At 36.6% G+C, this 26,116-nt stretch overlaps 2 protein-coding genes across 4 annotated transcripts in view; one reads left to right on the forward strand and one right to left on the reverse strand.

Moving 5' to 3' along the window:
• Window positions 1–79: 79 nt before the first annotated feature.
• On the forward strand, window positions 80–25,452 carry TDRD6 (tudor domain containing 6). 2 transcript variants are annotated; one of them, XM_007972345.3, is made up of 4 exons: window positions 80–15,745; window positions 17,410–17,534; window positions 19,136–19,225; window positions 22,989–25,452. In XM_007972345.3, the coding sequence occupies exons 1-4, from the start codon at window positions 9,697–9,699 to the stop codon at window positions 23,016–23,018; spliced, it is 6,294 nt and encodes a 2,097-aa protein (XP_007970536.2). In that variant the 5' UTR covers window positions 80–9,696; the 3' UTR covers window positions 23,019–25,452. The 2 variants fall into 2 exon arrangements, with proteins under 2 accessions (XP_007970536.2, XP_007970537.2); XM_007972346.3 differs by lacking the exon at window positions 19,136–19,225.
• Window positions 22,513–26,116, reverse strand: part of PLA2G7 (phospholipase A2 group VII) — a 35,806-nt gene continuing 32,202 nt past the window's right edge. For both annotated transcript variants that reach the window (XM_007972332.3, XM_007972331.3), the window contains exon 12: window positions 22,513–25,830. In XM_007972332.3, the coding sequence (XP_007970523.2) occupies window positions 25,700–25,830 (131 nt within the window). In that variant the 3' untranslated portion in view covers window positions 22,513–25,699. The remainder of the gene's footprint in view (window positions 25,831–26,116) is intronic.

Genomic DNA, 26,116 nt, shown 5'->3' on the forward strand with positions numbered 1-26,116 from the left:
TTCTTTGGGGGGTTGGGGAGTTGGGATGAAAACACTGCTTATGCACTGACATCATTCCTTGGGATCTGGATCAACATGAATTTCAGGAATTTTTAACCTGAAATGACTCCTTGAGATTATCTGATTTAACCTTCCCATTTCACATGTTAGTAAACTGAGATTCAGAGAAGTAGAGTTGTTCATCCTCATGAGTGACTTAGTAGCAGAGCCAGGATGAAAACACAGTTCCCCTAATTAATATGATTATTATGACTGAGAATTATTGTTCACTAATTAGGTATCAAGGAAGGCTCTTATATCATGGTCACAATCCAGTAAAGTCCTCTAAAAACAGATTTTTCCTTATGGCATTTTTATGTCTCATACATTTTAAATGAATCTGAATTGCCTCTAGCATACATTTTAGAATGGAATCACCATGCTTTAGCTTGAACATTAAGACCTTCTATAATTTAACCAAATCCAGTATACCCAACACTTATCCAATCACATTCATAATTTTCTGATGAAATCATATCTACTGATTATCTTGGAACATTGCTTATTTTTGCCAACTTGGAATCATCAACTCGTTTTCCAAAATAATTCTCAGTAAATAAAAAGGATTAAAAATTTCAGTAATTTTTGTGTCCATACTCACAGGCTTAAGAATTCCAAACTCACTTACTTATTATAATACCACTCTATGTGGTATTTCTCTACATTTTGTCTCCTCTCAAATGATTTTTTTCTTACTGAAAATGCATATACTTATTTTTAACTATGTACAGTTTTTTATATGTATACATGAATTAGTATATATAATTATAGACTATACAATATATAAGATATAAATTATATATGAATTAATTTATATATATAATTAAAGGGGTAACATTTATTAAGTCTGCTTTCAATATGGAATAACATGTCTTTTTCAAGTGCTCCAAATCCTATTTGATTGTAAGCCACTAGTGGATAGGTGTACATCTTCCATTTTTATATAAATCTCTGCTCTCTTTAGTAGCATTTCTTTGCTATTAAGAAAAAAATGATTACAGCTACATATAACATGAATCAATTAATTTTATCTTTATTGTTTTAAGAATCTGTGACTATCATATGAGTCTGCAATTTCTCTTTTACTTTGCTAATAAAAAAATTCAGGACAATGTAAATATAAAAGAATTTGTTATTCAGTCATCTTCAAATTTTCAAGCACATTTATTTACAGTTGTTATAATTACATATATTTTTTCTATTAATGAAAACAAATTCCTTCAGGACTTTCCTAGAAAAAAAAATGGTTAATTTTAATACTTGATGGTTAAAACAAGTTCTTTGGAAAGGAAAATAAGTAATTCTTTTCTTTCCAATTAAACTGAGACTCTTTAAAGATGACTACCAAGCAAATATATATTATTATTGAATGCCAGATAATGTGGAAGAAAGACTGAACCCAGAGTCTAAAGATCTTTATCCTACTTTGGGTTCTACTTCTGACAGAAGAGTATAATTAGGATCAAGTCCTTTCACTTCTGAATTCCCATTTCCTTAAAAGCTGAAGTGAGACGGGCGCGGTGGCTCACGCCCGTAATCCCAGCACTTTGGGAGGCCAAGGCGGGCAGATGCTTGAGCTCAGGAGTTGAAGACCAGCCTGGGCAACAGAGTGAAACCCTCGTCTCTACTAAAATACAAAAAATTAGCTGGGCGTGCAGGCATGCGCCTGTAGTCCCAGCTACTTGGGAGGCTGAGACAGGAGAATTGTTTGAACCCGGGAGGCGGAGATTGCAGTGAACTGAGATTGCACCACTGCACTCCAGCCTGGGCAACAGAGGGAGACTGTCTGCGAAAGAAAAAAAAAAGAAATGCTTAAGTGATTGAACTCTAGAATCTTAACCTGTGTATACTTAAAGGGAGCCATTATATTGATGTCATGTTTAAAAAAATAGAATTTTTAAAATATCATTAGGATTCTTTTTGCCTGAGTTTATTTTCTCATATTTCAAAATAGGGGAAAAAATTATTCAGACCTTAAAGTATCATACAGAGTTCTTAACGTGTCTGGACTGTCTCATCCTGAAATCCATTCTTCACAGGGAAGCACCGTCATCTTCCATTGGTCAACATTGGGCATATTCTCACCTTCAATTTCTCCTATATACACACATAGTAAAAATTAAAACCTTTAATGCTATATCCAAGACCCTCCCAATCTGACTCCAGCCCATTTTTCTCACTTTTACCTTTCACTGCATACCTGTACCCTACCTCCTTGGAAATGCATTGCTCTAATTATTTCCCTGGAGATGCTCTATACTTGCTGCTTTTCTATGTAGTTTATTCTGTTCCCTCCATCTACCTTTCTTCCCACCACCACCACCTAGTCATCTTTATTTGTATTGATTAAATTCTACCTCAGTTATCTAAAACGATCACCTACTATTTCCTCTCTGAAGCCTTCAGTATATTCAGTACCCCCTTTCTCCCATTGCTTCCCCTACTACATAGATGTACATATCATCATCCCCTACACAAGATGTATCGCTTGAAAGCAAGGACCATGTAACACATCTTTGTATCCCTTATAAACTTCAAATAGGAGCCACTCTGAAGGTACCTGTTGAATTGAAAGGGTTTTTTGGGGAGTGGGGAGAAAGACATTTATACACATGATTAAATCATTTTGTTCTCTTCTTCAGAATAATTATGTTGGGTCAATAACATTTCTGATTTTATAAAATTTTTTACCATATTAAATGCTTAATTGTTTTTAAATGATCATGTGTGTTTAAAACATGTCATAATTTTTAAGGATCATCTTCATCAGTTTAATAGCTATTCCATAAAATCTAGAATTTGATAGTTTCAAATAATATATAATTGACTAACAGTTAATAAATATGTGATATGCTTACATTATTCTTCATTTTAAAGCATGTATGGAAATGTATGGAAACAAAGCATTATTTGGCCTTCATTGATGCCATACACATGCACATTTTACCCACACTCAAGTGTTTTATTATTTCCGAATTTTGAGGAATACATTATTTTTTTCTCTCCCCATACTTTACCCCCAACAGGCTGCTGTGATTGTCAACAGCAGCAGGAGCCACTTCAAGGTTTGATAAAAGCAGATGAAGATGCTTAAAGATGTCTGTTTGCTGAAAATATCTGGTAACAGACAGGAATATATGTGAGTAAATAAACTGTGTTATTCTGATTTTAAAAGTAAATGTTTTAAAGTGCCTAATTGCTTGTTATCACGGGTTCTGTTTTGTCCTGGTATAGTTCTGAGTTAAGAAGGTAATAACAAGGAAGAAAATACATGCTACAGCATGGATGAACCTTAAAAACATTATGCTGAGTGAAATAAGCCAGGCAAAAGTGAACACATACATGATTTTACTTGAGGTACTAGAATAATGAAATTCATAAAGACAATATAGAATAGTGGGGAGGGCATGAGTAGTTGTTTAATGGGTACAGTTTCAGTTTGGGAGATGAAAAAATCGAAATGGATGGTGGTAATGGTTGTACAACAATGTGAATATATTTAATGCCACTGAGCTCTACACTTAAAAATGGTTTGAATGGTAAGTTTTGTTTTATTTATATTGTACCACAATAAACAGAAAATTTAAAAATCCATGTGCGTAGATGTGAAAAAATATTAGCAAATTAAATCCAGTATCATATAAAGTATACATCATGACTAAGTGACATTTATCCTGGGAATACAAAATTGGTTCAACATCCTAAAAAATCAATATAATTCACCCAATTAACAGAACAAACAAAACATGTATCAATAGAATGTGAAAAAGTATTTGATAAAATTCAATAGTATTTGATGATAAAATCTCTCAACAAAATAGAAAAAAAAAAAAAGAAAACTTCCTCATCCTGTTAAAAAGGATCTAAGTAAAACCTGTAGCTAACATTGTATTGGTGAAAGACTTTCTCCTTAAATCAGGAACAAGGCAATATCAATTCTCACCATTTTATTCTAATCTGTACTGAAGTTCTTAGCCATTGCAGTAAAGCAAGAAAAGGAAATAAAAGACACATATATTAGAAAAGAAGACATACAACTGCCTTTATTCACAGATGATATAATTATGTATATAAAAAAACCTCAAGGATACCAAAAGCTAGAAGTCCTAGCAAATTCACAAGATATAAGGCCAATATACAAAAATATATTTTGATATACTGGCAATGAAAAACTGGGGACTAAAATATTTAAAAATTAATATTATTTACAATAGCATAAAAACATTAAAAACTTAGATATAAATCTAACAAAAGTATACAAGATTTGTTCACTGAAAAATATAAAACATTACTGAGAGAAATTAAAGATTTTAGTAGAGCAATGAACTGTGTCCATGGATTAAAAGACTCAGTATTTCTCCAAAGTTAATTCTTGTCAAATTGATCTCTACCTACAATGAAATTCTAATAAAACCCCAGCAGGTTTCAATTTTATTTTTTTTGCAGAAGTTGACAAGTATATTCTAAAATACATATAGAAAATCAAAAACAATTTTGAGGAAAAAGAACAAAGAGGATTATTATTACTTAATTTTAAAATTAGCTTTCAAGCAGTTTAGAAAATAATCAAAACAAAGGGGTATTGGAACAAAGATAGATGTAGAGATTGATGCAACAGAATAAAGAGTCAAAGAATAAACTCTCATACATATGGTCAATTAATTTTTGGCAAAAGCGCCAATAACTTAACTGGATAGTATGGTCTTTGCAACAAATGGCAATATGACAACTGGATATCCATATGTAAAAATAAAATCCTCAACCCTTACCTCACTACAAAAAGTTAACTTAAAATGAATCATAGACCTAAATACAAGAGCTAAAATTATAAAACTTCTAAACAAAGCACTGAAAGTTTGTTTTTGTGAGTTCTTGTTTTGTTTTGTTTTTTCACCTTGGGTTAGTAAAAGATTTAGTGGAACAATAACAACAAAATAAACTACCATTTAGAAAAGAAAAATGTGTGAATAATTTGATTTCATCAAAATTACAAACTTTTTTCTTCCAAAGACACTATTTAAGGGAATAAAACTGTAAACATTTGTCAAAATATCATCAAACTGTACAATATGAAAGTGTGAGTTTTACTGTACAAAAATTATGCCTAAATAGATCAAATTTTTTAAAAACCTATTTTAAGATTTTTAATCTTTAAGAATCTTAGGAGAGAACATATTTTTAAGTTTTAATTTCATTCATATTACTAATAACTACAACTTATTACGTTTCCTGTGGTGGGTATTTTACCCATATTAGCTCATTTAGTCATCATATTTAAGTATAGTTCCATTTCTATAGATGAAGAACCTAACTCAGAAAATTTTATTATCCATGTCACCCTGAGATGATAAACAGGGACTTTCAAAATCTAAAGTCCTTCCTTTCCCACTATGTTTTGTTGCATCTCAAGTATTTATTTAATGCAAACATGTTAACTGTATTTACATTAATTCATGCAGTCCTTGGAACCAAAGTGTAAGGTGCATGTCGTTATATCCATTTTCAGATATGGAAACAGAGGGTAAATGATTTGCTTGGGTTACATGGCTCTTACAAATGGAGGCCAATCCTGCTGTAACTCAAAAGACTATGCTCTCTCTACTCTCATTGCCCCCTATAATGATCTGGTCTTGAATTGTCTGTGTGTGTATTCTAATAAAATTGTATTTTGTGGCACTGAAATCTTAATTTTTTAGAATTTTTAAAAACTTTTTTTTGAAATAATTTTAGATTTTCATAAAGTTTCCAAAAAAATGTATAGGGATGTACCATATCTGTTGTACACAATCAAAACCAGGAGCAAACTGACATTGGTACAATCCACAGATTCCAAAGTCACTCATTTACAAGCACACATTTCTCTGTGTGTGTGTGTGTGTGTGTGTGTGTGTGTGTGTGTGATTCCATGCAATTTCATCACCTTTGTGTAGCTTTGATAACTATCACTACACACAAGATACAGAACAGTTCATCAGCCCATGGCTGATGCTATCCCTTTATAGGCACTTTTGTCCCTTTTTTTCCCCATCCCTAACTCCTGGAAGCCGCTAATCTTTTCTCCATCTCTATAATTTGTTAATCTAAGAATATTATGTAAATAGAACAATGCAGTATGTGACCTTTTACTATTTTTTTCACTCAGTAAAATTCTATGGAGAACCTTCCTAAGTTGTCGCTCACATCAATAATTCATTTTCCTTGTTATTGCTGTGTAGGACCCTTTGGTATTGATGTACCACAGTTTGTTGAATCATTTACCCATCAAAAGGCATTTACGTTGTTTTCAGTTTAGGGTTATTAGGAATATAGTTGCTGTTAACATTCATGTATGGGTTTTTGCATGAACATGTTTTCATTTCTTTGGGATAAATGCCTAAATGCAATTTCTTAGTCATATGGCAAGTACATAGTTTTTAAAATGTGGCTGTACCATTTTACATTCTTACCAGCAACATAAGTGATGCAGTTTATTCACATTCTTGCCAGTACTGGTGTTATCACAATTTTTTAGCTTAGTCATTATCATGGAATGTAATGATACAACATTGTGGGTTTTCTTTTTTTTGTCTAATAACTAATGACATTTAATATCTTTTCATATTCTTCTTTGTCATCTGTACATCCTCCTCTGTGAAATGCTACTTCATATCTTTTGCCAAATTTATTTTTTTTTACTATTGAGTTTTGAGAGTCATTTATCTATTATAGATACAAGTCCTATGTCAGACATGTGGTTTGCAAATATTTTCTCCCTGTCTATAGCTTGTCTTTTTCATTCTCCTAAGAGGGTATTTCTTACTTGAATTGTTTTCTAAAAATATCCAGTGAATGTTAATTTTTCTAAGCAACTTTAAACATGGCCAACTAGTAGTATAGAAACTATAGACTGTAAATTATACTGCATTTCTACTTAGAGTTCTCTATATACAGAGGTCTAAGATAGCACAAAATAAATATGATTTATTTAGCCCAATTTTCCTGCATCTTTTCCATAAAAAATATTGAAGTGGCTCACAATATTAGTATTCAAAAACCTGTCATACATATTTCATCCCTGGCCTTATCCTTTCCCCCTTTATCCTTTATGTATTTATATTAGGATAAGAATATCCCCTCTCCCAGACTTCACATACCGGGGCCTGTCAAGGGGTAGAAGGATAGGGGAGGGATAGCATTAGGAGAAATACCTAATGTAGACGATAGGTTCATGGGTGCAGCAAATCACCATGGCATGTGTATACCTATATAACAAACCTGCATGTTCAGCACATATGTCCCAGAACTTAAAGTATAATAATAATAATAATAAAAGAATATCCCCTCTCCCTTCCTTTCCAAAACCAAGGGCTTCTCAAGACTAATGGGAGGAAAGTTTATTTATTATAAAACTCAAGATATTTTGCTTAATATAGTATGGGAGATATATGAGGGGAGCTTAATCTTCACAGTGCAATGACCTGATTTTCAAAACTAACCCAAGTCCTTGTCCAACAGCAGAGCAGGACAGAACAAACTAACACTAACTGCTCCAGATACAGAAAAAGTGGGACATTGGAAACATCTGGGTGCATGGGGGTAAGGGATTCGGATCAACCCATAACGGCCACGTGATACACCCAGACATCCTAGGATTAAGGTCATGAGCCATGAAAGGAGGTTGGAGGACAAATGAAATAGAAAAAGTAAGTCATAATATCTACAACCCTGTGGTCTACAAAGGAGTTTGGTTATACAACATGAACCTGAAATAGATGATGGATTAAAGTCTCCATTATTCCATGTAATGATAAAACAATTTCAAGTGATCATAAGACCATTTTATAATGAACTCCTTCTTTCCACTGTAAAGGGCATAGTGTTAGATTGCTTACCCTTTTGTTAAAATTTACTGGATGCTAACAGTCCAGCACTGGCTAGGCAGCGAGAACATAAAAATAAATGAGAAGTGTTCCTGCTTTTAAGATGTTCCTACTGTGGTAGATAGAGAGCTACAAAATATAATAGATAATATAGAAGTGTGTTAAAAAAAAAAAAAAAAAAAAGGAATAACCAGTTCTGCCAGGGTGAATAGTAGGGTCATGAGGAAAAGACATTTGAGCTACGTTTTGCTAGATTTTTTTAAATAAAATGTTTTTCTTCCATAATGAATATGAAACAATTAGAAAAAAATGGGAAAACTGAGTTTTCAAGGATGAGTTCTTCAGGAAAAAGCCAAAGCTTTTAGAGAAATTGGATTCATTCATTCATATTCATTTAGCAAATATTAATTGCCTTCTCTCCAAGCTAGATTCCAAGAATCCAACAAACGGCACTTGCCAAACGGAACCTGTTGGCTGGCGGGATGATAAGAGATCAGACAGTTGCCACACAATGTTAAAAGTGCCATGAAAAAGTAAGCATAGGGTGATGTGGAAGCACATGGTGCCTCTAATCTGGACAGATGGAAGACACTGAGATTTACAGTTAGGCAAGGGTCATTTTAAGCACTGCCTTATTGTATTTGTATTTAATGACATTTCGAAACATGGAGTAGAAGGAAAAGTGCAGGCAAACTATAAGAAGCTTCCACGGATGTGTCTAACTCTGCAAATGAACAAAAATCTAATGTAGACATATCCTGGAAACTTCCCATAATTTACCTGCACTTTTCCATTCCAAATGTAGGTTTGGACATTTAACAAACAGAGGCCTCAAAGGGTTATCCTGTTAAGATTTTAGTAGATACAGCAGGGGCTTGAAGGAATGTTGATTCCATATCTCTTGGCCTGCTTGTATGAATCCAGTTCTGTGCTAGCTCTGTGAGTAAATGAAAATGCCTTCAAAATTGGGATGCCAGAGTTAGCCAGCAAAGCAGCAAAGGAACCCATATCAGCTAAGTGTGGGAAGGGAAATATGTACCAGTCGCTATATACTTTCATACGTTATTTTAACCTCATATCAACTCTATCAATTCAGATGATGAAACAGGGTTAAAGAATAGAGGCTGAGCACTTGGCTGTCCACAGACACAATGAGCCAGCAGGAGCACCGCGGCAGCGCCCGGGGCCCTCCGAGAGTTCTGGCCTTAACGCCTAGAAACGTGCCATTGTCTCCTGTGTTTCTCGTTCCCGTTTCTCGTCGGGAACGCCACTGGCTAGTACCGTGCCTGGCCCCCAGTGCTCAATCCCTGGTAGTTGGGAGGACGAAAAGGAAATCCCTCTCTGTTCCGTCCTCACCGCAGCCCTGAGCCAGGCCCTCACACGGAGGCCTCCAGAGTTAAAGGCGCTCTGAGGAGACGCAAGTTGTGTCCAAAACCTCCCACTTCCGGGTCTCCTGAACGTCCCAAAAAGATCCTTAGGCCCTTAGGCGTTAGGCCAACCCCAGGCCTCAACTGACCCCGCCCACTCTCCGCGGCCGGAAGTGGCGGCGCAGAGCGCAGTAAATGCGTGCCCGTAGGCGCGACCTTGGGCGGTTGGTGGGGCTACCGGGTCTTACCAGTCCGCTGCGTGAGTCCCGGAGTGGGGGTTGCCGAGGAAACGCCTCTCCGGCGTCCTTCCCCTCCCCGGGGTCCTTTGATCCTAGTTTGGCTGGGACTCGCCTTGTGGTGCGCGGAGGATTTCAAGGCCCTGACGCGCGGCCCTGAATTTCCGGAAGTGGGGGCCGCACCGCGCCGTCAAGATGTGCTCGACGCCCGGAATGCCGGCGCCAGGGGCCTCGCTGGCCCTGCGGGTATCCTTCGTGGACGTACATCCCGATGTGATCCCGGTGCAGCTGTGGGGGCTGGTGGGCCAGCGGCGGGGCGAGTACCTGCGGCTGAGCCGGGAAATCCAGGAAGCGGCGGCCACGCGCGGCCAGTGGGCGCTGGGCAGCGCCTCGGCCTCGCCCGGCGAGCTGTGCCTGGTGCAGGTGGGGCTTCTGTGGCACCGCTGCCGCGTGGTCAGCCGGCAGGCACAGGAGAGCCGTGTCTTCCTGCTGGACGAGGGCCGCACCATCACTGCCGGCGCAGGCTCGCTGGCGCCCGGGCGCAGAGAGTTCTTCAACTTGCCCTCGGAAGTGCTGGGCTGCGTGCTGGCAGGCCTGGTGCCGGCAGGCTGCGGCGCGGGCGCGGGCGAGCCGCAGCACTGGCCCGCCGACGCTGTGGACTTCCTTAGCAACCTTCAGGGCAAGGAGGTGCACGGGTGCGTCCTGGACGTGCTGCTGCTCCATCGCCTGGTCCTCCTGGAGGTGCCCGATGTGTTCCAACAGATGCGGGAGCTGGGCCTGGCCCGGCGGGTGCCCGACAGCCTCTTCCGTTCCTTGCTGGAGCGCTATCTCACAGCGGCCACTGCTAGCGTGGGCTCTGGGGTCCCGGTTCTCTCGCGAGTCCCGCTCAAGCAAAAGCAGCCTGGTCTGGATTACTTCTATCCCCAGCTGCAGCTGGGCGTGACGGAGCCCGTGGTCGTAACCCAAGTGTGCCATCCCCACCGCATTCACTGCCAGCTCCGCAGCCTCTCGCAGGAGATCCACCGCCTCTCTGAGAGTATGGCCCAGGTATACCGGGGTTCCACAGGGACAGGGGATGAGAACTGTACCAGCGCCACCTGGGAGGAGAGGGAGGAGAGCCCAGACAAGCCAGGCTCTCCTTGTGCATCCTGTGGCCTGAATGGACGTTGGTACAGAGCACTCTTGCTTGAGACTTTTCGGCCCCAGCGCTGTGCCCAGGTGCTTCACGTGGACTATGGAAGGAAGGAGTTAGTGAGTTGCAGTAGCCTTCGGTACTTGTTGCCTGAATATTTTCGAATGCCAGTGGTGACCTACCCTTGCGCTTTGTATGGACTCTGGGATGGTGGGAGAGGCTGGTCTCGGTCACAGGTCGGTGACCTGAAGGCACTGATACTGGGGAAGGCAGTGAATGCAAAGATTGAATTTTATTGCTCCTTTGAGCATGTATATTATGTCACCCTGTATGGAGAAGATGGGATTAATCTGAACCGTGTGTTTGGAGTACAGTCGTATTGCTTGGCTGACCGAGTCCTTCAGAGCCAGGGAACAGAGGAAGAGGAACCAGAAACATCTCCTCAGTCTCAGTCTCCTGCTGAAGAAGTAGATGAAGAGATTTCACTCCCAGCCTTAAGATCTATCAGGTTAAAGATGAATGCCTTCTACGATGCACAGGTAGAGTTTGTTAAAAATCCGTCTGAGTTTTGGATTAGGTTGAGGAAACACAATGTCACCTTCAATAAGCTGATGAGGAGAATGTGCGGTTTCTATTCCTCTGCCAGTAAGCTGGATGGTGTAGTTTTGAAACCTGAACCTGATGACCTTTGCTGTGTCAAGTGGAAAGAAAATGGTTATTATAGGGCCATAGTCACCAAATTGGATGACAAGAGTGTGGATGTATTCTTAGTTGACCGAGGCAATTCGGAAAATGTGGACTGGTATGACGTAAGGATGCTGCTTCCTCAGTTTAGGCAGCTACCAATATTGGCTCTGAAGTGCACCCTAGCTGATATTTGGCCTTTGGGAAAAACTTGGAGCCAGGAGGCAGTTTCCTTTTTTGAAAAGACTGTGCTCCACAAAGAATTAGTCATCCATATTCTTGATAAACAGGATCATCAATATGTTATTGAGATTCTTGATGAATCAAGAACAGGGGAAGAAAACATTAGTAAGGTAATTGCCCAAGCTGGATATGCCAAGTATCAGGAATTTGAAACAAAGGAAAATATCCCGGTAAATGCCCACTCCCCGGGGCATGTTTCAAATCATTTTACTATAGAGAATAACAAAATACCTTTTGCCAAGACTGGAGAAGGAGAGCAGAAAGCCAAGAGAGAGAATAAAACCACATCTGTTTCAAAAGCTTTGAGTGACACAACAGTTGTGACAAATGGTTCAGCTGAACTAGTTATGCAGGAAAAAGTGAAAAGAGCATCTGTTTATTTTCCTCTTATACAGAATTTCTTGGAAATTAAGCCAGGCTCCTCTTGTAAAGGAGAGCTGGAAGTTGGAAGTACAGTAGAAGTCAGAGTGTCTTATGTTGAAAACCCTGGCTATTTCTGGTGTCAGCTGACCAGGAACATACAAGGACTTAAAACTCTAATGTCTGATATTCAGTACTATTGCAAAAATATAGCTGCTCCTCACCAGGGAAACACCCCTGCTTGTTTGGCTAAGCGAACGGTAAACAGACAATGGTCCAGAGCGCTCATTAGTGGGATACAATCTGTGGAGCATGTCAATGTAATATTTGTAGATTATGGAGACAGAGAAATGGTATCTGTGAAGAATATTTATTCAATTAGTGAAGAATTTCTCAAGGTTAAGGCTCAGGCTTTTAGGTGCAGCCTTTATAATTTAATTCAACCAAATGGTCAAAATCCCTTTGTTTGGGATGTAAAGGCGATACAAGCTTTCAATGAATTTGTAGATAATGCGTGGCAAAAAAATCTAGAATTAAAATGTACAGTATTTGCTCTGGCTTCAATTAATAATGAAGAACTGTTTAACATTGTGGATTTGCTGACACCCTTTCAGAGCGCATGCCATTTCTTGGTAGAAAAGAGACTTGCGAGACCAGTAAAACTTCAGAAGCCTTTGGAGTCCTCTGTTCAGCTACATTCCTACTTCTATTCTACGCATGATATGAAAATTGGAAGTGAAGAATTAGTGTATATAACACATATTGATGACCCTTGGACATTTTATTGCCAGCTGGCAAGAAATGCAAGTATTTTAGAACAGTTGTCATGTAGCATTACACAATTAAGTAAAGTTTTGCTGAATTTAAAAACATCTCCCTTGAACCCTGGAACCATGTGCCTTGCCAAATATACTGATGGAAACTGGTATAGGGGCATAGTAATAGAAAAAGAGCCAAAGAAAGTCTTCTTTGTTGATTTTGGGAATATTTATGTAGTAACAAGTGATGATCTGCTTCCAATACCTAGTGATGCGTATGATGTCTTACTTTTGCCCATGCAAGCTATCAAATGTTCATTATCTGATATTCCTGATCATATACCAGAAGAAGTGGTGTTGTGGTTTCAGGAGACTATTTTAGATAAGTCATTGAAGGCTTTAGTTGTAGCAAAAGATCCAGATGGGACACTGATTATAGAACTATATGGTGATAATATTCAAGTTAGTGCTAGTATTAATAAGAAGTTGGGGCTACTTAGTTACAAAGATAGAATAAGAAAAAAAGAAAGTGAAGTGCTCCCTTCTACAACTGAAAATCTTGCAGAAAAAAATGAGAATATGAAGTTGCCATGTACAGAATATTTAAGTAAATCAGTAGGGAACAAGTTACATAATAAAGAAATTTCGGAACAGTCATATAAACCTAAGATCAACTCATCATACAAGGCACTCAGACTTTTACAAAGTTTAACAAAAACAAACTTAGTCACTCAATATCAAGAGTCTGTGGGAAATAAAAATAGTCAAGTGTTTCCATTAACAACAGAAAAGAAAGAAGAAATTTGTGCTGAGACACTCTTGAAAACAGCAAGAGTAGAAGCCACTCTTTCAGAGAGAAAAATAGGAGATTCATGTGACAAAGATTTACCTCTGAAATTTTGTGAGTTCCCACAGAAGACTATAATGCCTGGATTTAAAACAACTGTATATGTTTCTCATATAAATGACCTTTCAGATTTTTATGTTCAACTAATAGAAGATGAATCTGAAATTAGTCGTCTTTCAGAGAGATTAAACAGTGTTAAAACAGGGCCCGAATATTATGCAGGTCCACCTTTGCAAAGAGGAGATGTGATATGTGCTGTTTTCCCAGAAGACAATTTATGGTATCGTGCTGTGGTCAAGGAGCAGCAACCCAATGACCTTCTCTCTGTGCAGTTTATAGATTATGGCAATGTTTCTGTGGTTCATACTAACAAAATAGGTAGGCTTGACCTTGTTAATGCAGTATTGCCAGGATTGTGCATTCATTGCTCCTTGCAGGGATTTGGGGTTCCTGACAATAAAAACTCTAAGAAAATGATGCATTACTTTTCCCAACGGACCAGCGAGACTGCAATAAGATGTGAATTTGTAAAATTTCGAGACAGATGGGAAGTTATTCTTGCTGATGAACATGGGATCATAGCAGATGACATGATTAGCAGGTATGCTGTCAGTGAAAAATCTCAAATAGAACTTTCTACCCAAGTAATTAAAGGTGCCGGTTCAAACTCTGCTAACAAATCAGACTTTGACACTTCAGTATTTCTTAACTGGTATAATCCAGAAAAAAAAATGGTAAGAGCTTATGCCACTGTGATAGATGGACCCGAGTACTTTTGGTGTCAGTTTGCTGATACAGAGAAACTTCAGTATTTAGAAGTAGAAGTACAGACTGCTGGAGAACAGGTAGTAGACAGGAGAAATTGTATCCCATGTCCTTATATTGGAGATCCTTGTATAGTAAGATACAGAGAAGATGGACATTATTATAGAGCACTTATCACTAATATTTGTGAAGATTATCTTGTATCTGTCAGGCTTGTGGACTTTGGAAACGTCGAAGACTGTGTGGACCCAAAAGCACTCTGGGCCATTCCTTCTGAACTTTTGTCGGTTCCCATGCAAGCCTTTCCATGTTGCCTCTCGGGATTTAACATTTCAGAAGGAGTATGTTCTCAAGAGGGAAATGACTATTTCTATGAAATAGTAACAGAAGATGTGTTGGAAATAACAATATTAGAAATCAGAAGGGATGTTTGTGATATCCCTTTAGCAATTGTCGACTTGAAAAGCAAAGGTAGAAGTATTAATGAGAAAATGGAGAAATATTCTAAGATTGGTATTACTAAAAGTGCTCTTCCCTATGAAAATACGGACTCGGAGATAAAGCAGGCTCTTGGGTCCTGCAATCTTGATGTAGGACTTAAGAAATTAAGTAATAAAGCTGTCCAAAATAAAATATATATGGAACAGGCAGATGAGCTTGCTGAAAGAACTGAAAAAGATGTAAACAGTATCGGAACCAAACCAAGTAACTTCCGTGACCCTAAAACTGATAACATTTGTGAAGATTTTGAAAACCCCTGCAAAGATAAAATTGATACTGAGGAACTGGAAGGTGAAGTAGAGTGTCATCTGGTTGACAAAGCAGAGTTTGATGATAAATACCTAATTACAGGATTTAACACATTACTACCACATGGTGATGAAACAAAGGAGATACTAGAACTGAATTCACTTGAGGTGCCACTTTCTCCTGATGATGAATCAAAAGAATTCTTAGAGCTGGAATCTATTGAGTTACAGAATTCTCTGGTGGTGGATGAAGAAAAAGAGGAGCTAAGCCTGGTGCCACCAAGTATGCCACTCTCCCAAGAGTGTGTCACAAAAGGCGCCCTGGAGCTATTTACAGGGCAGATTCCTCTCACCTGTGAAGCTGAGAAACAATCAGAACTAGAGCTACCTACAGCCCAGCTGCCTTTAGTTGACAAGATGGATCCTTTGTCTTTAGGAGTTAGTCAGAAAGCACAAGAGTGCATGTGTACTGAGGACGTGAGAAAGTCAAGTTGTGTAGAATCTTTTGATGACCAGCACAGGATGTCATTGCATCTACATGGAGCAGATTGTGATCCTAAAACACAGATTGAAATGAATATATATGAAGAAGAATTTATAGAATATGAAAACAGGGATGACATTTCAGCATTGATGCCTTTGTTCCCTGAGGAAGAAAGCAGTGATGGAAGCAAGCACAATAATGACTTACCAGATCATGTCTCAGGTATGTGAATTTTTTTTCCCATTTACTTTTTTTATTTTGTTTGTTTGTTTATTTGTTTGAGGTGAGGTCTTGCTCTGTCATCTAGGCTGAAGTGCAGTGGTGTGATCTTGGCTCACAGCAGCTTCTGCCTCCCAGACTCAAGTGGTCTTCCCACCCCAGCCCAGCCTCCCGAGTAGCTGGGACTACAGGCGTGTGCCACCACGCCCAGCTAATTTTTGTATTTTTTGTAGAGACGGTTTCGTCGTGTTATCCAGGCCGGTCTCAAACTCCTGGGCTCAAGCAATCCTCCTGCCTCAGCCTCCCAAAGTGTCCATTTACTTTTAAGTTTGACATAGTGACTTTCCAAAGTTGTTTGTTTTAAAGAAAAGAGAATAATTCTTACATGGATTTCTAAAAACTAATTTTTTTTAAGAAAGATTAAAAACCTGGGAAGTGAATCAGATTGGATTTTATGAAGGGCATTTTAAACTTGGGGAAAATATATTGTGAAATCAGTGCAAAATTTTATATGCTGGAAGAAATGCTGAAATATTAGTTTTGTGTTTAAAAATTGAATGCTTAAAATCTGAGTCTCCAAAAGGTAATCACATTTAAAATGTAATCACATTTATAATCAAGAGGGCAAGTGTTAGTAAGTTTTATAAAACATGGTATTCCCTTGCCAAGTACTACAGTAGGCATAAATTTACAGTAAGGTTTATTTTAACAGGGTCTTTTAGACTTAACTGTATCATGCATTGATCTTGCAATTCATTAGAAACCCGTAAACAACAACAACAAAAAAAATAGATTTAGGTAGCCTATATTAAAAAATTTGTCATGAGTAAATCTTGGAGAACATTTATTATATTAACATTTTTATAAATTATTTTTACTGCTGTTTTCTTTGCTACTTAAAAAAAAATTTTAAATGGGTAACTTTCAGCTTTTTATAATCAATGCTATACTTTTTAAATGTCAATTTTTGTATTATTAAATTTGAACCATTGTAAAAATAAGAAAAATAATGAAATAGAATGAAAATCAACAAAAAGTGATCAATGTTAACACCATGATGTATTTTCTTTTTGTTGTCTTTTACCATCTTTGTGTATGTCTACTGCATAGTTTTAAAAACAATTTAGATCATACTGTCATACAGTATTGAATCCTGCATTTTAGTCCCTTAAAAATGCTTTCAAAATATTTTAATTGCATGGTATGCCATCCTGTGGGTACACATAAGTTATGTAAGTATTTCCCTTGCATTAGATATTTATTCCTCATTGTCACATTTAATAATAGTAAGTATTAACTCTGTGATAAGAATGTCTGCTCATTTGTAACACGCTGCTTTGTTATAGAAATGGCTGTTGTAAGTATAAAAGACACTTGTCTTAATAGTACCATATTTTATTAGCGATTTTCAATGTTAGAAATCAGATTCACATCCTTATGATGGTGATTTTTTGTTTGGTTTGTTGGTTTAGAAAAGCAGTAAGAGATTATATGGGGGAGGGGCGCTAGAAGAATTTTAAACAAAATTGAGGGAGACGGTCATACCAATGTACTAATTACATGATATTGATGATATAGAAATAATGCACTTTAGGAAAATGCTTTGCTTGTGTATGTTACGTTAAGGAATTAAGAGATATGCGTTGAGTCTTAATTCAATTTGGCAGCTCAACCACAGAACACCTACACTCTGAAAGCCTTTACTGTTGGATCTAAATGTGTTGTGTGGTCAAGTCTAAGAAACACATGGTCTAAATGTGAGATTTTAGAAACAGCTGAAGAAGGAACAAGGGTAAGTGACATTTAAGTTCTTTATCTCCAAATGTATTTGCAGACTATTAAGGAAATTTTACCAGACTCTATCAGACTAGAGAATGCAATTGAACAAATGTACGTGCTTGTTCCCCCTGATAATTTGATGTAATGCACAAATATTTTAAATCTCCATATATAAGAATCGTAGCAAGAAATCATCCTAGGCTGTATCATCTCTCTCTTACTCTTTCTAGATTCTGTTAGTCACCTAGTTCCACACTTTACACATCTTACCTCTTAGTTGGAATTTTTTATATCTAGTGCCACTACCTTAGTTGAGTCATTTCACAGCTACATTCCTCTAATAACCTTCTATTTTGTTTGCTGCTTCTAGTCTTCTTTAAATTGATGGTCCACGGTGTCAGGGTGAAGTTTGTAAAATGCAAATTTGTTTACATCATTATTGCGTGAAACTTATTAGGGACTTCCAGTTGATTGTGTTTCTCCCGTGATTTGAAAACCACCTGTTTGAGAATTACCTGGTGTATTTTTTTAATTGTATTATAGATTCCTAGGCCTTGGCCTGGCCTGCTAATTCAGAATTTCTGGGGTTAGGATTCCAGAATGTGCATTAATATTCCATTAAAATTGGAGAGCCCCTGACCTGGAACATAAAAGTCAAGCTCATTAACATGGCATAGGAAATCCTTTAGGGTTAAGTGTTTATGTACTCTCTTTGGCCATAATTCTTTATATTTTGTACTTTATATTAGATGGACATCAAACTTCTTGACTTCTCTTACATATACAATCTGCTTGCTGTTTCGATATATTTCATAATTCAGTTCTATTTTACCTATATTCCATCCTGTTACCAAACTGGTTAATTCCAATTTACTTACCCATTGCCTCTACCAGGGAGCATTCACTGACGTTGTTTTCTAAATCTATCCTTGTCCTCAACCTTCCCCCCGTCCCAAAAAGGCCTTATTTCTGTATTACATTCCTATACCCCTTACTGCTGAAGTCTGTACTTCTATGGTGTATTGTAATTATCTGCTTAGAGGTCTTTCCTCCGCTAGATTTTGAACTATTTGATGTTGAAATTTTATCCATCTTTGATCACCAGTCATAGATACTCTGTATATGTTTGGGAAACTGAAGTAGCATGGAGTTTGAAACATAAGGTTGAAGTTCAATAAATTCATTTTCATTGTTTTTTAAAGTATTTCATTTTAGGGCCAGGTGCAGTGGCTCATGCCTGTAATCCCAGCATTTTGGGAGGCCAAAGCAGGTAGATTGCTTGAGCCAAGGATATTGAGACCAGACTGGGCAGCATAGTGAAACCCTGTCTCTACCCAAAATACAAAAAATTAGCTGGGCATGGTGGTGTACGCCTGTAGTCCCAGTTATTTGGGAGGATGAGGTGGGCAGATTGCCTTGAGCCCAGGAGGTCGAGGCAACAGTGAGCTGTGATCCTGCCACTGCCCTCCAGCCTGGGCAATACAGCAAGACCCTATCTCAAAATAATAATAATAGTATTTCATTTTTAAAATAATTGCTCTGGTACATAAATCAGTTATTTTTTTGAATTGGACACTTAAAAAAACAAAAACAAAAACTTGTTTTTTCCTGTAGGTTTTGAACCTTTCAAATGGTATGGAGGAGATAGTGAACCCTGAGAATGTCTGGAATGGCATACCCAAATCGGATAAGCGTCCACCTGAGGTATGGAATTGTATAAGTAGTAATTAGTGAGAGCATTGTTCTTCATTTTGAAAGGTGATTTAACAAACTATTTCCAAAGCCCTTGCGTTTGGAAAAATGGGAGAAAAATCCTGTGACAATAGTTAAAAGCAGCAATAACAAAATGGATTATTTTGGTCCTTATGCCAAGTATTCTCTGAGAAAACTAGTTATTAATGTTTTACTCCTTGATTAGAAAATGTTTTGGTGTTCATGACTCTTATATATATTAGATGCAGAAAACCTGGGAAATATGGCAATATTAAAAATGAGAAAGTAACAATCACCTGTAATATACCCATCCAGAGACAAGTAGGTTGACCAGTTTGGTTTTCTTTTATAATTTTTCTGTTTATATGTAATGTAGGTATTGCATCTACATAGTTTAGACACAATTGATTTCATCCTATGTGTAGTTTTATATTTTGATTTTCTTCATTTAAGACGATATGGTGGGCAATTTGCCATGACGTTATGATGTGTCTGGGCATTTGAATTTATCCTGTTTGGGGTTGGTTGAACTTCTTGAACTTCTCACTTCATAATCTTTGTCTGATAGTTTTAATATCTGGTCCTGTTGAGGTTTGTAGCTGTTGATTTTCTTTTCTCTAGAGAAATGGTCAGCTTTTTTTGGTTCTTTGTATGTTGAGTAATTTTGGATTATATCCTGAACATTTTGCATATTATGTTTTAAGACTTTGGGTCCTGTTAAAATCTGGAGAATGTTGAAGTTTTTGTTATAGCAGATGATCAGCTGGTTTCAATTCATACTACATGTTCTGTTTCTCCTTCTATAGTTGGTGATTCTCCTGTCCGTTTAGTTTTCAAAGCCTTTGCTGTTCAGATCCTCCTGGTACATAAGCCACCCAGGGTAGTCAGGGACTTTGGTCAGTGGTTTATATAGTAGTTAGGTGTCAGAGACTTTGCTGTGCTTTTTTGGCTCTGTTCTGCATGTGCATAGCTCAGGGGCAATCCTGAGACTTACAGTTCACGTGTAGCATTAGGAGTTAAACATTTTCACCTCTTTTCCTCTCTGAGATGTTCTCCACATTTTCTGGCTCCCAGGATCCTCTTTTATCCAGCCTCCAGTGGCCCCTTTTTCTCGTCCTCTAGCCAGACAGTATTTTTCTCTCAACCTCTGTTCCACCACACAGTTCTGTTTGATTGCGCATAAGAAGCAGATAAAGAGATAACAAAAACAATCTCCTATTACTACTCTTCAGACAACAGAAAGCTCTTTTCCTGGTTCCACTGGCTAGAGAGATGGGTCATCTCTTACATTTGTAGGGGCCTATGTTGCCATAGCTGTCACCAGGCAGTGACTGGGGCTAGCCACCCTCAGGGCAGGGCCAGAAGAAAAACAGAAAAAAAACGTAACACCACAATACAGTGAAGAGATTTCCTACCTATTTCTTACTCTCTAGCATTCAGGATTCCTTTATCCCTAGTCCACTGACTATAAATAAGAAATTTCTCTCAGAATTTTACTGTCTACCCTAGCTGGGCAGTTTTGATTTGGCCCACCCTCAGATCAAAATCAGGAGACAAAGAAGTAAAAAAAAAAAAAGGCCTGTGAAACTCACTCATGTTGTGAGTCATTATTCACGTTTTTACTTTAATTCTTAATCTCCCTATTCCTGTTCACTTTCGAATCTTTGAGTAGTTGCTTTTTATATTCTGTCTAGAATTTTTCATTGTAATCTGTGATAGAGAGGTTATAGTCATCTTATTCCATCTTGGCTGCACTCAGAAAGCCATAAACAATATTTAATAGCTGAATAATGCTGCATGACACTAGTGAGCCATAATGTAGTAAATATTTCCCGTAGTGTTGGATATTTAGGTCATTTGAAATTTTTACTATTAAAAATCATTGAACATCTCTCTTTACATTATGTTAATTACTTTTTTGCTGAGGTCAGAAATAACAGCCTACTACACTTTTTGCATCAGTATTTACTAAAACTTTTTACATTCAGGTTGTCTCCATCCATTAATTATGAAGAATCCAGAGCCAAATGCATACATATGTACATACAAGATTCAGTTTGGATAAAGTTCTCTATGCCTGCCACATAGAAAATAACTATTTAGGACTATTAAAAGTAAACATAAAATTATGTATCTAGATAAGTAAATAGATAACTACGTCTGGCTTTGACTAAGCCAGTTAGCAGACATATAGAAATTACTTATGAGTAAGGCTCTAAAATTTTTTGATTTGGTTACTAATGAGATTTAAATATCCTTCCCTCAAATTTGAGGAAGCTCTTAAATCTGGATACCTGTCTACGAATGAGCTAACTTTCCTTACAAAGTGAATATTGTATTATGCATGACTTTTTTTATGATACATCAAGTCACTATGATCTAGGAATCTAATTACATTTTTAAAAAATGGTTTCTCATCTGAGTTATTTTATTTTACCATAAGAGTATCTTGTTAATTAGTTTCTGTATCACATAATGCATGCACATGTTGCTGTTGGTTGTTAAAAGGAATATAGGAGAAATATTTCCCTTTTCATTGTCTTTAATAAAGCATCTGTGGCTCTACATGGATACTGTGTTTGAATAACAGCCCCTTGAACAATGATGTGCCTCCCTCCTTCACCAATTACCAGAGTCGTTGGGGGTTTGGGAGCTAAACATTGGAAAAGGGTACTTTACACCCCATGTAGAGTGCTCCAGGGGTATGTTCTAGAGAAATAAGTATTTGAAGAATAGAAAATGTACTTCACGTGATCCTCATTATAAAATCAGATTGTCATAATTTTGATAAAAATACATTTTGTTGTTTACATCTTTTCTGGCTTATCTGTGGTTCTATTTCTGATTTGAATTATTTTATACTCATGATAAAGAATCAATAGCAATTCAAAGATTCTTTTTGTTAGGCTATATCCCAAAGAGTAGGGAAAGATCTTTACTTCATGTCATCAGGGGATACCACAATTAAAGGTAACTTGTGTTTTTAAAACAAAATAGTTTTATCACCCAGAATTACAATCTCTTAAAAATACTGTTATGCTGAATCCCTCAAACAAAAATGGTTTATCAATTTCTCTGGACATAGGTAGCAGGGAAGAAAAACCACTTTAGGTAAAAAAAGTTTGAATATACTTATGGGAATAAATAACCAAAATGAGGATTTCTTGAAATATAGGAAATTTGTTAATTGATCTTGAAAGTTAAATTATGAATGTGATAAATTCACATTTTAAAGAATTTTATCTGTTAATTAACTCATATGTTCAAATGATCTTTGTTAAATAATCTCTTGGAATTTTTGAATCTTTAGTTTATATAAGATTCAAATTATTGGTTGGTTCTTGGTATTGCACATTCTTGTTCATAAATAATGCAATGTTCTTAGAAATGAGGCACGTTGAGAATAAAATCAGCTCATGATAGCTTTAATATCATGTGAAAAATATATATTAATCAAAAAGGACAAAGAACTAATTATCAGCCTTGTTCACACCATTCTAGCAAAATATAAAATATGCCAATTTCATAATTTTTAAGAGAAACTTGATTTGATGGTACAGTGTGAGAACCAAAATATTAATAATAAAATAAAACATTATTTCTATGGAAATAATGCCCTGTAGTAACTAGAATACTCATCTGTCCCCCCTCCCTTTTAGAGAACATTACATTTGTCACGGTAACACCCGTGGAAATAAATTTTTTTGTTTGTATGTTTCTTTCTCAGTTTGAAGTTTTTCTCTTTTTGTTTCAGAAAAGGGGTTTGGAGGTGATGGAGATTTAATTGTGGATCTATAGCTGTGGCCAATCAGTCAGAAGCTGCCCTCGAACAAGTGGCATCTTACCCAGACCGACAGAATATTTGAGAAAATTGAAAACATGTAACCACAGGAAGTTGTTATTTTCAAAAACTTTTATATAGGTGGAAAACAAAATAGGTCTCAGTGACAGTGGAGTGTATTTATAGTGATACGGTTGTATATACGGATCTGGGATCCTTCCTCTTTGTTGTCTTATGTTTCTAATTAGTTGGAAGGATTTATTTTGCTAAACAGTTCGCTAACACATTACATTTCAAAAAACTATTTTGGTACCTTTCAAATACAGTGTTTACATTAAAATAGAAAAATAAAGGCTCATGACAAGTACATTATTTGATTCTACTTAGGATAGCTTTTTAGCAGGATCTCCTTCAGAATTTTTGTCTTGATTTTGAATCTTTGCCTGTTTGTCTAAACATTTGACTAACATTCTGTTTGAATTTGGAATTATTCTAATACAAGATTTGAATAAAGTTTATCCTTAAATAAAGTTTATCCTTAATATGATGGTCTCAGTTTATTAAAAAGGAAATAGAACTCTTAAATATACTTGGTTCCATCTCTCCTCTATAATAATGGAGGATTGGGGAAAGCATAGTAATATTAAATGTTAGTTCTTATGTATTAGTCACTTAGCTTGTATTTTAAATGCATTTTTTCACTTTAATCATCAACTTTGAAGTGCATATCAATATTATCCATATTTTATAGGTGAGAAAATTGAAGCTTCATAGAGAGGTTAAATAACTTGCCTAAGGTCAGATAGCTAATGAGTCTCAGAGGCTTGATCAAGCCCAGACCTACCTAACTTTAAAGCCCATGACTTTTTAAACATGATTTTGCAAAGTATAGATCTTAGCTTTTGGAAACAGATCTTAGCTGTATGCTGCTTAACAGATATGTGAAATAGGCAAATTATGTAATATTTTGAGATTTGATCTTCTCCATCTGTAAAGTGGTGATGATAAAACCTTTCTTGTAGTGTTTTTTAAGATTAGAAATAATTTATATAAAGTCCCTGAAAAGGTGTAGGCATTTGGTAATTGTTTCTTTTCCCTGAAAAATACTCAGTGTGCACTATGTTAGGTTATTTCTTTTTAACCTTAACTTATAAGATATTTTCAATAGTTATTTTCTCCTTTCAGCATCAGCATGCACCACCAACAAAAGAGATTGTAAGAAAAAAAAAAAAAGTGTTGAATGGCACATCCATACAGTTGGAATGTTTATTTCTAAAATGAATGGGGAAAAAAGGTTTGCTAAATGAGACTGAGGTAAAGGTGTATCTCTGTGAAGCATTATCAAACTCTGAAGCCTAATGAAAACAGAATTATGAACCTTAAAAACCAGGTATAATTTCAGTAAGTAGAAGGGAGAGAGGTTTGTATTAAAAGTAATTGAGGTAGATGAGTATATTACTTACTCCTGGAATAATGAATAGACAAGTTTGGCTTACTCATATAGACAATATAATGTGAATTGTCAGGAGCAAAGCTCAGAGAAGATGTGTTGGGGTCAGATTATAGAAAGCCTTCAGTTTCAAGCTGAGTTTAACTCCCTATTTTAAAAAATTTAATCTGAATGGCTACAGAGGTAAAATTTCTCAGAATTAGTGACTTTGCACCTGACGCCACTAAGATAGGACTAGGGTACCAAATGAGTGGTAAAAATTTTTATATCCCTTGGGAAATAAAATCATTTTCTATGATTCCCATATTTATAAGTGTATAAATTCTTAAGCTATATTTTTACCTTCATTTAATTGTGTTACTCTGTTTTACTACTACATATAGAATTGAAAACATAAAATTAATTGGAATATGAAGAAGCTAAATGTAATTCTGAATGTTTAATTATCCTTCACAGCCTTTGTTTGAGTAACTAATGTATTTTAACTAGAATCCCTGCTATATGCTGTAATACCTATGGAACCTTTCTTTAGTAAGTAGAATGCCTTAAAGAATTAAAGAAAATGCCAAAAATTACCAATTTTCTCTAATCCACTGCCTTTGCCTCATCTCTAATATTCTTAACTCTTCTCCACTCCTCATTTAATCATCATTTGAATTTGTGTAGTACCACCAATCCTGTGCTAAAACAATGGGCTTTTGCTTGTTCTAATTTTTCTTACCATGACCAAAAGTCAAAGAAAAGTGCTGCCAAATTCTACCTAGAATATCGTGTTGCTAAAATTAAACTCTACCACCCATAGTAGATAATAAAAAGCAAGAAATTCTGTTTTTACTGTATGTTTAGAAGGTCTTGTATCATTGCAACAGGTTTTCACTGGCATTTTGCCTGTTTTAATCTACTTGTCTGTCAAAGTAATGTAAAAGCATGTTTTAACTTCGACACTAAAAAGGAAACACCTTTGTAAAATTAAAATTTAGGCTGATATGAACGTTGTATGCTGTATTCTTTCTTTACATCTAAATGGAAAAAATTCTTAGTCCAAGCTTCAATCACAATTACAGTATAGCCTATATTTTAAAATATGAGTCCTTTGGGAAAATACATTAAAAATCTCTCTCTCTCTGCCTCTCTCTCTGTCTCTCTCTCTCTCTCTCTCACAGACACACACACACACAGACATAATTTTAGGCAGTTTTGAAGCAAGACTTTTAAAACTGTTTTAATCCTAATTCTAATTCTCTATTCCTGAAGAGCTCTGTAACACGATGTGTTGATTGGTTGTATTAATGTTGGTCCCCGGGATAAGATTCTCATCATCTCCTTCAATCAAGCAGTCCCACTGATCAAAATCTTTATGAAGTCCTGTAAAATATAAAGTGTTAATGAACATGTTAAGCTTTTGAGAGCATTAAACAGTTTGGTGCCCCTAGGTGGCAATACAGATTTACAAATTACCCAAGTTGCATTAGGATGGTAGAGACAATGCTCTGTTTCAGCTGCCCCACGGCTGCTTTAGCAGCTGAATGCAAGGGATAGGAGTGAGGCAACCTGCTGTCAGTATCCTCAACATGGAAGTCCACTCTAGGCTTCATACAAAGACTATTAGCTTTAACAGTTGGGTTTGCTTTCTATAATATATATGATGTAA

This window comes from Chlorocebus sabaeus, chromosome 17, assembly GCF_047675955.1.
Source record: "Chlorocebus sabaeus isolate Y175 chromosome 17, mChlSab1.0.hap1, whole genome shotgun sequence".
In the NCBI taxonomy this organism is placed as follows: Eukaryota; Metazoa; Chordata; class Mammalia; order Primates; family Cercopithecidae; genus Chlorocebus; species Chlorocebus sabaeus.

Coding starts and splice junctions, on each gene's coding strand:
- TDRD6 (XM_007972345.3), top strand. CDS start 9,697: ATGTGCTCGACGCCCGGAATGCCGGCGCCAGGGGCCTCGCTGGCCCTG. Junction 15,746..17,409: donor CTTACCAGATCATGTCTCAG/GTATGTGAATTT, acceptor TCAATTTGGCAG/CTCAACCACAGAACACCTAC. Junction 19,226..22,988: donor CGGATAAGCGTCCACCTGAG/GTATGGAATTGT, acceptor TTTTTGTTTCAG/AAAAGGGGTTTGGAGGTGAT.